Source organism: Lynx rufus, unplaced genomic scaffold, assembly GCF_022079265.1.
Source record: "Lynx rufus isolate CCGP_SWC_20201006 ecotype Redwood Valley unplaced genomic scaffold, mLynRuf1.p SCAF_1, whole genome shotgun sequence".
NCBI classification, from domain to species: domain Eukaryota; kingdom Metazoa; phylum Chordata; class Mammalia; order Carnivora; family Felidae; genus Lynx; species Lynx rufus.
In genome coordinates, this window is record NW_025814823.1 from 197,266,512 (window position 1) to 197,280,989 (window position 14,478).

The 14,478-nt window shown below is 40.2% G+C and overlaps 1 protein-coding gene across 3 annotated transcripts in view; it reads left to right on the plus strand.

The window, feature by feature from the left end:
* The first annotated feature begins 133 nt into the window (after window positions 1-133).
* The window catches only part of CSNK1A1 (casein kinase 1 alpha 1), a 47,947-nt gene continuing 33,602 nt past the window's right edge, over window positions 134-14,478 (plus strand). Inside the window, exons 1-2 of one of the 3 annotated variants that reach the window (XR_006964564.1) lie at window positions 134-770; window positions 1,387-1,493. Coding sequence is in view for 2 of the 3 variants with exons in the window: in XM_047092486.1 (XP_046948442.1) it covers window positions 648-770; window positions 1,387-1,493 (230 nt within the window). In the remaining variant the exon portion in view is untranslated. The remainder of the gene's footprint in view (window positions 771-1,386; window positions 1,494-14,478) is intronic. The other 2 variants (XM_047092486.1, XM_047092481.1) reach the window with 2 other exon arrangements.

A 14,478-nucleotide genomic window follows, 5' to 3' on the forward strand; every position in this document is an offset into this window, starting at 1 on the left:
GGGGGTGAGGAGAGCCCGTTGCACGCCTGCGCAAGCAGCAGGATTGCATTACGCAGGCGCAGTTGGGCGGTGACGGGGTGACGCTCGAAGCGTGGGCCGCGACTCTCACGGATCCGGTTCCGCCCTCCCTCTGGTTGCCGACCCTCCGGGGCTAGCGCCTGAGATCCCTTTCCCAGAGTGCTCTGCGCTGTGAAGAAGCGGCTCCCGGGGACTGGGGGCATTTTGTGTTGGCTGGAGCCGGAGTAACAAGATGGCGGCGTCGGCGGAGTGACAGGAGTCCCTCCGGGCGGGAGCCGGCGGCAGTGGTGGCAGCGGTATCGCCGCCCTAAACCACCGCGCCCCTTTTCCAGCCCGCGACGTCGCCGTGAAAGCGAGGCAGCGGCGGCCGCCCAGGAACAAGTGGCCCAGCCTGGTAACCGCGAGAACCCCCTCATAAACTGCGGCCTGGCAAAAAGAAGCCGGACTGAGCGGCGGTGATCAGGTTCCCCTTGACCGAGTCTGGGCCCTGTAACGCCTGGAAAGAGCCAGGGCTTGCCGTTTCCTGCCGCCCTCCTCCGCAGCCTGCTCAGTGGACGAGCCCCAGAGGCCTCTGTTCTCCCCTCAGAGGTGTCGGGGCTTGGCCCCAGCCTCCATCTTCGTCTCTCAGGATGGCGAGCAGCAGCGGCTCCAAGGCCGAATTCATTGTCGGAGGGAAATATAAACTGGTACGGAAGATCGGGTCTGGCTCCTTCGGGGACATTTATCTGGCGATCAACATTACCAACGGCGAGGTAATCACCTGGGGTGGGGTTCACGACCACGCTGCGCCAGCCCTCACTCCCCACCCCAACCCCCAAAGTGCTCAGGCCTTTCCCCACCGCACGCACGTACTGGGGAGGGGAGTCCAGAGGGAGCCAGTTTTCCCGGCTTAGGAACCTCCCCCGCTCTCTTTCCCTAAAAGGCAAAGAACCCGATAGAAAGGTTGGGAGAACTATGAAGTTTCCCAGCTTGTTGAAAATGCACCTTAATCGAACTTTTTTAAGCCGTCGTTTAAGGTGAGAACGGCAAAACCGTATTTCTGGGATCCCCGTGTTTTTCTCTCTATATGGATTTATTTTGTGGGGGTTCTTGCTTGCGATCGTCAGTTTCCTTCTAAACCTTTCATTACGTTTTCTGGATGAATCATTTTCCTGCACCTTCGAGGACGTGCCGATTTCGTCACTATCCCCTGAAGAGGCCTTTGGGGCCGGTTGCCTCGTTTTATAATTTGAAAGAGAGCTTTCTCTGTGGGCCTCGTACTTCCCCTTGTAGTCTCGAGTCGGAGCTTTCCTAATGTCTCCCCTCCTTTCCCAAGTGACATTGAATCCTTAGGGATGTTGATGCCATCGTCCCCTCTCTCCCCTGCAGGAAGTGGCAGTGAAGCTAGAATCTCAGAAGGCCAGGCATCCCCAGTTGCTGTACGAGAGCAAACTCTATAAGATCCTTCAAGGTGGGGTGGGCATCCCCCACATACGGTAAGAACCCATAAGCAAACAGGCGGCGCACGGAGGGAAGTACGGAAATGGGGGAAATGGGTAGAGGCAGGTAGGAGCACCGGCTGGATCCGGGCCTTGGTGTTTGAGTTTCCTGGGTTTACTATAGCCGGTAGTTTCCTGTGAACCGTGAGACGCCACAATCACTGAGTAAATTTTCAGTTTGCCAACTTCGCGTAGAATTTCACTTTGTTACACTGTGCTCCATTTAGCTTCCGTCATTCTTCCGAGGCTTTCATTTGCAGTTAAGTGTGCGGGTCGTCTTTGATCCCTACGCGGAAGGGTTGTCTGCTGCTTTCTTTGCGCCGGCACCTCTGATGTTCTTAGGTTTATCCAGGGAAGTGGATTTGAAGCTGCCAAGTGACCGGGTTCGGCCAGTTCGGGTTGCTATTGGAGCTGGCTTGGGAAATGGCTGCTCTTTTGTTGTGTTTTTGTTCCAACATGTCTTCCTCCTCCGCTTAGAAAATGGCGGAACGACGTGACTCAACCACATATTCCTGCCCTTTTCTATGCTGGGGTTCACAAGTGACCCTTCCTTGATTCCCCCTTTAGCAGCCCTGAGTGGATTAAACCTTTGAAAAGCCAAGAATAAAGCTGCAGGCGGCGGTGGGGTCCAAGGAAGGGGATGGCATAATGACAGTCTGTTTGTGATCTCTGCAGCAGATGCGACGTGAAATTGTTCAATTATACTATGCGGAATCCCTCATAGTCCCTTTAAAAGTGTTAATTATTCTTTCACGAAGGATAATGTTAGCCGCGTTTCAGTTTGTGCACTAAATTTTTATGAGTAATGGCAAAGGCAGTTTGAGCACTACTGTATTGAAATTGACTCAGATCAGTTGTATTAAAAGGAAGATTAATCACATAACCACAGTGCGGTAAGTAGCTTTAACCTGTTGAGTTACTTGGTCGGTAACTCCTCACATCGAGGAAATTGTAGTCTTTTGGGGGATAGGATACTGACGAAGGCAAATGGTAATAGTGATCAGGATACGAGATGACCAGGCATTGGGGTTTTTTAAAATGGTTAACTTTAAAGGTTGTTAATTTGACTTTGAGATTAAAGAGTATCTACCTAGAACAGAGGCCAGATTGTTTAAAGCCAAGCCATTTTTCAGCAATTACTCAAAAATAACATTTGCAAAAAGAACCAGAGAGAGCTAAAAACTGAGTGGAATCATAGTCACTGTAACCTCTTTTTCTATTCCACTTTATATTTCTTATGAATTAAGGACTGGATTGCATACATTAATTCAGATGTGGAAACAATCAGAGTAATACTATCCTTAAAAAATCTCCAATGCTGGTAGATATTTTTGGTTGTAAGTGATAAATCATTTATTTTATAAGGTAGATAATGTGAAATCCAACATGATGGAAGATTTTAAGTGATTCCTATTCCCCACCCTCCCTCCCTTTTTTAAAATAATTTTATTACATTGTCTAGTTTTTTTCTCCCTCAAAATAAAAAGTCAATTGCATTAGCCCCAAAGTTTTAAACTCCTTTCCTTTTGCCTTTAAACACACCTCTCCACTCCTGGCCCCCACTGATTTGCTTTCCATCCCTGTAGTTTAACCCAGAATTTCACATACATGTAGTCATACAGTAGTATGAGGTCGTTTGTGTCTGACATCTCTCATTTAGCATAATGCTCTTCAGATTCATCCATGCTGGGAGGTTTTAGAAATTTCACAAATCAGGTTGGATTTAACATATTCAAAATAATTTTCAAAAAGCATTAAGCATCTGGCATTTTCAGTGCTAAACCCTTTTATCTGGTAGCCTTTATTTAAGAACAGTGCTGGGGCACCTGGGTGGCTCAGTCGGCTGAGCGTCCGACTTCGGCTCAGGTCATGATCTCAGGGTTCATGGGTTCGAGCCCTGCTTTGGGCTCTGTGCTGACAGCTGAGCCTGGAGCCTGCTTTGGATTCTGTGTCTCCCTCTCTCTGCCCCTCCCCCACGTGTGCTCTGTCTCTGTCTCTCTTTCTCTCTCAAAAATAAATAAAATGTAAAAAAAAATTTTTTAAGAACAGTACTGATCTAGACCAACAAGAGCAATGCTTAATATACTGAATAAGCACATGAATAAATGAAATTGTGAGCAAAATAATAGGCATCTATTATAAGATGTTGAGTGCAGAGAGAGTTGTAGTTATAAACTGGGTGGAGCTAAAGAGAGATTAACCTGGCTTTCAAATTAACGCTTCCTGGGAGAGGTGATGGTATTTCAGGATCTGGCTTTAAGGAAGAAAGCTTGGTTGAACTGGTTGGGGAGGGCATCCAAGAATACCGGGTGGCTTCTGGGAGTATCTAATGCAGAAAGTAGTAATTGGATGAGGGTGGGGAAAGAGTAAATTTGTTTTAGGAGTGGTAGACTCTGGTACATAGGAACAGTAGTGGTTCATTAGCTATAAAGTGTGAGAGAACTGTTTTTCTGCTGAAGTGAAAAGGGTAAGAAAGACTTACATAAATTCTTTTTTTGGGTGGTTATAACTTCCCACCCCTTCATTTTGTTCCCCACTGTTTCCATGTTACCTATATATAGCATATATACAATAAATATTTACTTGGTAAATATTAAAGTAAATTGACGTTAGTTTATTGAGATGAAATAAAGTAGTCTGTGTGTTATCCTATGTTTTAGATGGATATAAATATAAAACATTTAGATTTTGGGTGCCTGGCTGGCTCAGTCAGTAGAGCATGTGACTCTTGAGGTCATGAGTTCAAGTCCCATGTTGCACATAGAGCTTACTTTTAAAAAATTTGGAATTTGCTGCAATTACATTTAACTCATTTTCTTCCCAGCCTCCCCACCAATTTATTTTAAGATACTTCGGGATATCCTAAAACAAGGGCTCAAAATTACCTGGCCCACATAACAGACCTAATTAAAAAATAGTAAGGGAACTGTTGTTCTACCGAAGCATAGCATCCAGTGCTGGTGTAAAGACCAGGAATGAGGGTGGTGTTCACTCTCCATATTTTTAAGAAACTAGGGTCATTCTTTTTAAAAAAAAATTTTTTTTTAACGTTTATTTATTTTTGAGACAGAGAGAGACAGAGCATGAACGGGGGAGGGTCAGAGAGAGGGAGACACAGAATCTGAAACAGGCTCCAGGCTCTGAGCAGTCAGCACAGAGCCCGACGCGGGGCTCGAACTCACAGACTGAGAGGTCATGACCTGAGCTGAAGCCGGACGCTCAACCGACTGAGCCACCCAGGCACCCCGAAACTAGGGTCATTCTTTAGTTGAGAAACTAAAATCGTTAATTGACTTCTGGAAGCTTGTTAAAAATTACTGTATTTTTCTCTCCCTCCACCTCTGCCCCTCCCTCTCTCAAAATAAACAAACATCTAAAACATTATTTAATAATTACTGCATTTCTTTTACAACCTTCTGTTTGTGTCCCTCAATTTGAATTGAATTAACATGATCTTCAAAGAAGGATTTATGCTACCAAGCTCTAGATTTGTCATGGGATATTGACAGAGTGGTCTGGGGTCAGTCAATCCTTTAACCTCTTTGGGCCTACCAGTTAGTTTCCTCATCTAGGACATGCAAAGAGGATTTTACCAAGTTAGTAATTTTCTAATTCTGTTGGAATAGGAAAGGAAAATAGTGGACAGAAAGGTTTAAGGTTTCCTACTCTTCTAGAAAAACAATTTTGCTCATTGAGCTTTTGGGTAGGATTTTATTTGAACAAGGTACCCAACCTAAATAGAAGTTGTTGACCTAGTTGATCTCAGAACTTCCAGCTCTGAAATTTTAGGATGACTTTTCAGTCATGTAGGTTTTACCTTTGAATCTTAATTTGGTATAGAAACCCCACTCAAGGCTATTAAAAATGCCATCTGCATCAGATAAACTATCAGTACCATTTAGAAGGAAGTAAATTAATGGAATATATTTTTTTTTATTGGAAAATAAAGAAGATGGGAAGGGGCATGGGAGAATTGTTGCCTTATTTTTTTAACCATTTTGTTTTTTTGCTCTCTCTGAATCTTAAGAATTGTAGAAGATAATTATAAAGTACTAGTTAATGCTTACTCTTCAGTGTTAAAAGCAGCTTAAATTTTAATCTTAGCTTTTTTGGCATTGAGCATATATCTTGCAAATAAGTTCTAATGCTGTTATCTGAGAACAAAGATGCCATCTGTACTGGATAGGTCTTTATTTGTTACAGATCACTGGATGCATGAAAAATGTGATTTTTAACTCAGGGTAACTGAATCCACAATATACTAAACATGCTTTATGGTGGCTTATAATGGGTTTCTAGTTATGGAATAATGTAATGATGCTTAAGTAGCATTAAGTAGCAGCATTTGTGAGCTGCATGAAACCTGAGAGATATAGCCTGATACCTCAATGCAAATTAGACTACTGATTCTCAGAAAGGTTACTAGAGTCTCCTAACTCCTAATTTTTCTGAGCCATTTTTATCTTTATGTCAAGGTCAAATCATGCCTGTTCACATACTTCACACCTTTTCATGTGATGCTACAGAGCCATACTATGCCTCCTTCAGTTTATGGCATTTGGTCTCAGAAACTGAAAATCTTTTCTGTAAATACAAGTTACTTATTGTTTGTATCATTTAACTAGATGCTAATAATTTTTATTGCCCTCTTTGGCTCCATGGATTGCAGGATGAGAACTTTTGTTGGAGAGTATTGATTTGTAGCTTAAATAGAAGTAAATACTTGTGAGCCCATGTATAGAATATGTACTTTAACTAACTACCTTAGCTTTAATCATTTTTAGAGCTAGATCATTTTGTTTCAGAGTACCTAAAGTATCAGTTAATGAGGTTTTTCTCCTGATTTGTCAGTGTATAGTAAGGAACTTTAATTTTTTTTTTAATGTTTATTCATTTTTGAGAGAGAGAGAGAGAGCGCGAGCAAGCAGGGGAGGAGCAGAGAGAGAGGGAGTCACAGAATCGGAAGCAGGCTCCAGGCTCTGAGTTGTCAGCACAGAGCCCAATGCGGGGCTCGAACTCATGAACCTCAAGATCATGACCTGAGCTGAAGTTGGACCCTTAGCCGACTGAGCCACTCAGGCGCCCCGCCCCATAAGAAGCTTTAATGTCCAGAAGTCTATAAATGTTATAAATTGAATTTGAAACAAATGTTACGAATGGAATCATTTAAGCTTATTTTGCTATGTTATTATCCGTCCTTAACTTTTAACAGTTTTTCTGAGGTTAGGTGAGTAGCTTTCAAACTAAAAATGACTACTTAGTTAAAATGGTGGGTTTTGTCACTGTTTTTGTTTCCAAAACAATATCAGGTGGCTTGAAATTTAAATGATCAGTAATCACATAACATGGACTAATGCATGTTTTAATGATTTTTTTAAAAACTGAGATGTAACTTAAAATGAAATGTAATTTATATACAGTAAAATGCATAGCTTTTAATGTGCCATCAAATGAGTTTTGACAAATGTATACGCTGGTATAACCCACACTCCCTATTGAGATAAAGCATATTTGATTTTTTTAAAACATTTGTTTAATGTTTATTTATTTTGAGACAGGGAGAGTGGGGGGAAGGGCAGAGAGAGGAGAGAGAGAATCCCAAGCAGGCTCCGTGCTGTCAGCACGGAGCCTGAGCCGGGGCTTGATCCCACAAACCATGAGATCATGACTTGAGCCAACAAAACCAAGAGTTGGACACGTAACCCACTGAGCCACCCAGACACCCCTGATTTTTTTTTTTTTAATACTGCTAATCCTTGGTAAACTACATTTTGTGACAGGGTAGGTTTTTTTTTTTTTTTTTTAAGTTGGTCTTTTGGATTATTTTTACAGTTTTTTTCTGAATATGATGTTGATTTGTCCACATGCAAGACTACAGGTTAGTAATCTTTTTAGCACCACGAAGTATGCTGTACAACTTGTCTAATGAAATAATCGGGTGGGAGTGATGAACAGTGAGTGGCAACTGAGATCTTAGCCTTATTCTCCTTAGAGGAACCAGAATACTGCTTCTTCCTTTTCTGAAAGTCCTCGGTGGGATATGTTTTAATGGGGACCTTGGCAGTATTGTACAAAAAGATTTAGCTGTAGAGTACATTCTGATCCTCAATGTAAAAAAAATGGAAAGAGCACTATATGAGAGTCAAGAGTTAGAGATCTGTCTGTGATGTCATCTAGGTTTAAACCTAGAATGAATTCTAAAATTTGTAATGTCAGCTTTCATTTATAAAAGCGATTTTGTAGGATTAACTAGGTCTTAAGAAGTTTTCTAATGCATTGTATAAATTGATGGGATTAGTAGGCTAAAATACGGCTCTTCTATTCTCTGATGCAATAATTTTCTCTAACTTTAATACGTAGTTGTCTTAATTTATGATGTTGATACATACTACTGAAACAACTGGGTAGTTTGTTGAATTCAGTTTGGCTAAACATTCCTTTTCCATCTGTGTGCAAGAAAGAAAAGTAGAATCGACTGTTTGGACGTTGTACATGGTCTGTGTCATTACAACAGTCCTGTAATGGGGGTTTCGTACAAAGTGTGAGAGTGAGGGGTTAATTTGCCTAAAGTCACACAGCTAATGTGTTGTTTAAATAGATCTTACTGCCTCTTCAGACTGTGCCATTGGTTCCCAAACTTTGCTGCACATTGGAGTTACATGGAGAGCTTTAAAAAAAAAAATTGACACTTAGCTCCTAACCTTACATATTTTGTTTTATTTCTTTATTTTAAAATTTTTTTTTAAGTTTATTTATTTTGAGAGAGAGAGAATCCCAAGCGGGCTCTATACTACCAGTGCAGAGCCTAATGCGGGGCTCACACTCTTGAACTGTGAAATCATGACCTGAGCTGAAATCTTAAAAGTCTAATGCTTAGTAGACTGAGCCACCCAGGCACCACTTACATGTTTTGATTTATTGGGTTGGGGGGTATGCCTTACGCATCAAGAGTTTTAAAAGCTCCCCAGGTGATTCTGATGTGCAACAGAGTTTTTGGAACCATTTTACTGCACCATATTTCAAGGTTATAGTGCTTCCCTGCTCACAACCCACCAAGTCCCATCTTTCTAGAACTACAATTTGATAAGACTTATTTACCTCCTCCTGTGAATTGGGTTAATTCAGGAAATCCTATACTAAGAAACATGGCACTGGAAAATACACTGTAATCCCATACAATCAAATGCTTTGATTTCTGAAAAGTATCTAACACCAGTATTTGAAATCATTTTTGTACTCACATGTCTCAGATACATTCCACAAGAAAGCATTCTAGAAATTTCTGGAGGGAAAGAACCATGTCTCGCTGACTGAGGTATCTTTTACGTTTCTTAGAATAGTGTTGGGTAAAAAAGGCACTAATGATTCATAATAATGAAATTCTGCTTTTATTTTATTTATGTGCATTTCCTTTTTTAATGGAACCCTGTAGAAAGTTTGCTTCTACACATTTATAAAACTTCAGGAATACCTGATGCATGCATAGCTCCTAGTGGGAGTATTTATCATCTCTGTAGTACTTAGTATTTCTTCAGTATTCAGCTGAACTCTGTAGCTGGCTGCCAATTTACAAATGGAAATGTGATTGTACTAGTTCCTTCAGCTTTGAATGGTATGTAAAACTACTACCATGTTATTAAATGCTAATGTCCGTGAATTTCACAGTGAAGTCTTGCTGTTGTGGACATTTATCAAGTTAAGTATCTATTAACATCTCTTAGTATTTCTTAGTGGTGTTGGCCTTTTGCAATTTCTTTTGGTTCTAGATCAACATAAGGACTTTGCAACTTTTGTACTGGAGGATTTTTAAGGGGGACAAGATGGTGACAGTGGCTAAGCACACATCGTATAGGTCATCCATACGTTTCATTTGTTCATTTGTGCCTTCATTAAGTGTATAGTGGAGAGATGTGCAAATTAACCTGAAATTGAGGTTTACTATATTTCACCTCACCTGGAAGCTACTCTAAGTATTTCATCTGTTGTATTTGCCTGGACTGCCAGACTATTCTGTCCTTAATGTGACTTTCACAGAAAGGAGAGTGTAAGATCTGATTATAACCTGCTTGTTGGAAGGTAATAGCATGAAATTATTGAAAGTTTTAAGTGTCAGTTTCCAGGTCTTTTAGTTGTATTAGAAGTGTCTAATACATTGTTCTTGGTAACAACTAAATTAATGAAATTCTCCTAAGCAGACTGGAGTTTATACCTTTACATAAATACCCTTCTTTTCCTTTCCTTTACTCTGCTGTTCATTATGTATTGAGGTCAGATTGTTTCCTTTTTGGCTGTTTGCACTTGATGACAATTATTCTTTTTTGTTGTTGTTTGTTTAAGAGCAAGTGGGGGGGGGACAGGGAGAGAGAGAGAGAGAGAATCTTTGTAGTTTATTTATTTTGAGAGAGTGAGTGGGGGAGAGGGGGGGTGGGGGGGAGGGGGGAGAGAATCCCAAGCAAGCTCCACATCGGTAAGTGCAGAGCCTGATGGTGGGGCTCGAACCCACGAACCATGAGATCATGACCTGAGCCCGAATCGGGAGTCCAGCTCTTAACTGACTCAGTCACCCAGGCACCCAGTTATAATTATTCTTACCAGAGAGTTCCACTTACTGAAATCCTGGTGTTCCCATTTCGAACCTCCATGATATTAATACTTTGTATCCCTTTTAAAGAACAGAGTAACGTTGTATCCCTCTTAAAGAACAGAGTAAGGTTAGCTTCTACTCTTCTAATGAAAGCTCAAATGTTCAAAAGTGTCTTGGTGAACTGAATAAATTTCACAACACCTCCTACAGTATTTTCTAGAGGATAAGCAAGAATTTCTTTCAGTCAAGAAACATATGAGTACCTACTATGTGCCAGGCATAGTTTAAAATACTGGACACATTTCAGTTAGAGACAAATTTTGTGAGACTTCCATTCTTTTTGAGCATATGCCATGCATTTGGCATATAGTTGTGAATTTGTCTCTCTTGCTGAAAATTAAGAGGAAATGTATAAATCTCAGTGTGGATATGTTTCCTTAACATCAAAGGGATGGTATTTTGAGTATTAGCCCACAATAGTACCCTGAACCATACATAATTATTACTTACAGAGCTTGTTAAAGATGCCTGCAGTTTCAGATACATAGTAGGTGCTTAATAAGTATTGAATCAGACATTGGAGGAACAGATTTGGGGGAAAAACTTTTTTTTAAAAGATTTTAAGTAATTTCTACACCCAGTGTGGGGACCTGAACCCACAGCCTGGAGATCAAGAGTCTCATGCTCTACTGACTGAGCCAGCCAGATACCCCTGGAGAAAGAACCTTTAAGGAGGTAATTTACATACATAAATCACCTATTTCAAGTGTACAGTCGATTGGTTTTTAGTGTATGTACAGAGTTGTGCAACCATCACCATAATCTGATTTTAGAATATTTTCATCATCCCCAAAAGAAACTTGAACCCATTAACTAACAATCACTGGCCGTGTCCTGTCAGCCCTAGACAACCACTGATCTACTTTGTTTCTACTTAGAATGCTCTTTTAAAAATTTGATAAAGCCTTTATAATTGGTATTATGAAAGCTGTAGGTATATTGTCCACTTCTCCACATGCTGTCTTCCAGTAATACTACTACCGATATTAGAGCAGTGACAGTAAGGACTGACAGAAATCAGATCATTTGTGATCTTTTTTTTTCTTTAAGTTCATTTATTTAGAGTGAGAGAGTGAGCAAGTATGAGTAGGGGAGGGGCAGAGAGAGAGGGAGAGAAAGAATCCCAAGCAGGCTCTGCCAGCCTAGAACCCAGCGTTGGGGCTTCAACCCATGAACCCATGAGATCATGACCTGAGCCAAAACCAAGAGTCAGATATCCAACCAACTGAGCCACCCAGGCCACCCCCATTTGTGATCTTTGAAATATAATTCTGGGTAGTATGGTGAGAATGATAACTATTTTGCTGGGAATCGAGAAAAAAAATGAGAGTGAGATGGCAGATGGAAACTAGGTTTTCAACAAGTTAACTGGTAAGCAAGAAAAAAGGTGACCTTGTTTCACTGTGTCCCAACCATGCTGGCTACTTCCAGTTTGTTGTGAATACCAAACTTCAGGCACCCTCCTAACTCCCATCCATCTCTTTACCTGGCCATCAGCCATTTTACACTTCAGGGATCAACCATGCTTGTCGGAAAATGCTTGTCAGAAAAGATAGATTGGGTTGCCATAATTGGGGCCCTCTCAGCACTGGGCTCTCCATCAAATGTGTTACTTATTTATTTGCATACACACACTGCTGTAAGCTATGAAAGCAGGAATTATATTTGGTTTTGTCTTGTTAGATACCATAAATACTGCTTGTATCAGTAAATGGTACCTTTAGTACTGGGTAATGAATGATATGTACCAAAGCACATTTTTTGGTTTTGTGTTTTTATAGTTTTTTGGGTTAAGGAACATTTATGCATCTTTGAAAGCAAAGGGCAGGGAACAAGGAGACTGAGAAATACGAAAATTTTATAGAATTAATTCAAGGATCTTGGGGACGATATTGTCTGCAAGGGATTAGTAGTAGCAGTTAGAAGGGTTAGGATGGAGAACAAAAGCGTCTTAGTTGACAGTAGTATTGCTGAGCACAACATACATTTCATGCCCAACTTTTCAGATCTTACTCTGCGGTGTCTTTACCTTAAAAATTGGGTTTTGAGGAAGAGGGGAACAGGTGAAACAAGTGATGGGAATTAAAGAGTACACTTACGATGAGCATTGACAGTGTATAGAATTGTTGAATCACTGTATTGTACACCTGAACCAACTAAAACACTGCATGTTAACTATACTAGAATTAAAATAAAAAACCTAATAAAATTTAAAAGAACCCAAAATGGTTTTGAAACAGGGATTCTTAATCTGGTACAGATATTCCTCATTCTACCCTCTCAAGTGGTAGCTAGGGGAAACAATGACATCTTTATTCTCACGAACTTCTAACCGAATCTAGTGAGATGGTCCCAGACATCAGATCGTTTGACTGACTTATGATTTTTAGACTTTACGGTAGTGTAAGAGTGATACGCATTCAGTAGAAACCATACTTTGAATTTTTGAGTTTTGATCTTTCCCCAAGCTCGCAGTATGTGGTATGACTCTCTCGGGAGGTTGCTGGACAGCAGCAATGAGGTAGCTCCAAGTCGGCTAGGTGCTCATGAGGATAAACACCTGGTACATTTACAACTGTTTATACTCCTGCAACCGTTCTGTTTCCCCTTTCCATACAGTACTTAACAAATGACATGAGCTGTTGAATACTTTATTGTAAAATAGGTTTTGTGTTAGAGGATTTTGCCCAGCTCTAGGCTAAACTTAAGCATTCTAAGTACGTTTAAGGTAGGCTAGGCTAAGTTATGGTATTCGGTATATTATGTGTATTAGGTGTATTTTTGACGTAGGATATTTTCAACTTGTGATGGGTTTATCAGGACATAACCCCATGGTAAATTGGGGAAGATCTATTTCTATTATAAATGTAGGCAAGAAATCTCCACTATCTTTAGCAGTGCCTTACGGCTTTATCACCATATTTCCATAACACATTATTGTTGCAGAAATCTCAGAATATTGTTTACAGTCATTGCTGCTTCAGAATTATAGTATTAATTAGATTTGCCCATATATCATTATTTAATGCATTAATAAAGATACATTACTGTATCAAATTTAAGTACTTTCATTGTAGTGAAATTTCCCCGTAATTTTCCTTTTTAATGCTGTGTATTTTCTGCATTTAAAATATTCTGAGGAGTCCATAGACTGTCAGACGAGCAAAGGTGGGAGCTCCGCAGCACCAAAAAGTTTTAAAAATTTTGGTATAGAACGAGTTGTTCCACCTCCATTCTCCAACTTGTTTGGACAAGTTCTTTGTCATTGTGGCTGAATAACATTTAATGCAAGGTTGGTCATTCATTTGGTAGATTTCCAGTATTTCCTTTTTTTCCCCCCAATATTTATTTTCTTTTCCCTTTTTAGCCTTGTTTAATTCCCAGTTAGTTCCATGTTTATTACTGCCCTCCCCAGGCTTGTGAGACTGTAAAGGTGGGAAAATCAGCCAGTTAAAAAAGGTTGAGCAGTTCTAAGAACTGAAAGATTGAATTAATATCTAAAATTTCTTGAGATCATCATATTATCAGTTACTACTTTGATTGCCATCCCTACAGCTAAAACTTTAGTTACTTCATGTCTAAGTAAGTTGCCAGTATGGAGAAATCTATCTAATCTGTGTGTGTGTTTGTAGTTCTGTGTATTCCGAGTGTTTTCTTTCTTAAACCTGATTCCTCAGTTTCCTACAGTAGCCAAATGGTATTGAGTGTCTTTTCTCTAGTGAAAATGCCCTGGATCTCAAACCATTTTAGAGGTATTTCTGCAAGTTATAAATCCAAAGGATTATGGATAAAAATTACGTGTTGCTAGCCTTTTAAAATCTGGATTGCATTTTAAATGTGAAATTGCAAGAGAAGGAATAGATGGATGCTCTTACATTTTTGGTGGCAGGTCATTAAATTCTAGGTGTCTTGTATTAAAAATAAAATAAAGGCTACAAATCTACAGAGCATTTATGGCCAGGGAAGCTTAAGGAGAATGAGAATTATACAGCAATCTTGTTTATTGAGAATTAATAGAAAACCAAGAGGTAACCCGTATTTAGTTCTGTGTCTAGTTCTGTTTCAGAAAGGGCTGAAGAGTTACCATGAATGAGAATGTAGTCGAACCTGTCTTGCATTATTGGTTCTGTTTTCGTGATGAATGCCATTAATAAGATGGAGCTTAATAAGTACTGACAGTTTTAGGTTAGAAGTTACAGCATCTGACTCAAGTTCACAGATGCCTGCAGCTTCCAGAAGTAATCAAACGAACACACTACCAGAAGGATTTGAGACTCTTGTATTTAAATGGAGAATAGCGGGGTTGTGTTGTGGTTGAGAGTGCCCCTCTGTTAGAGT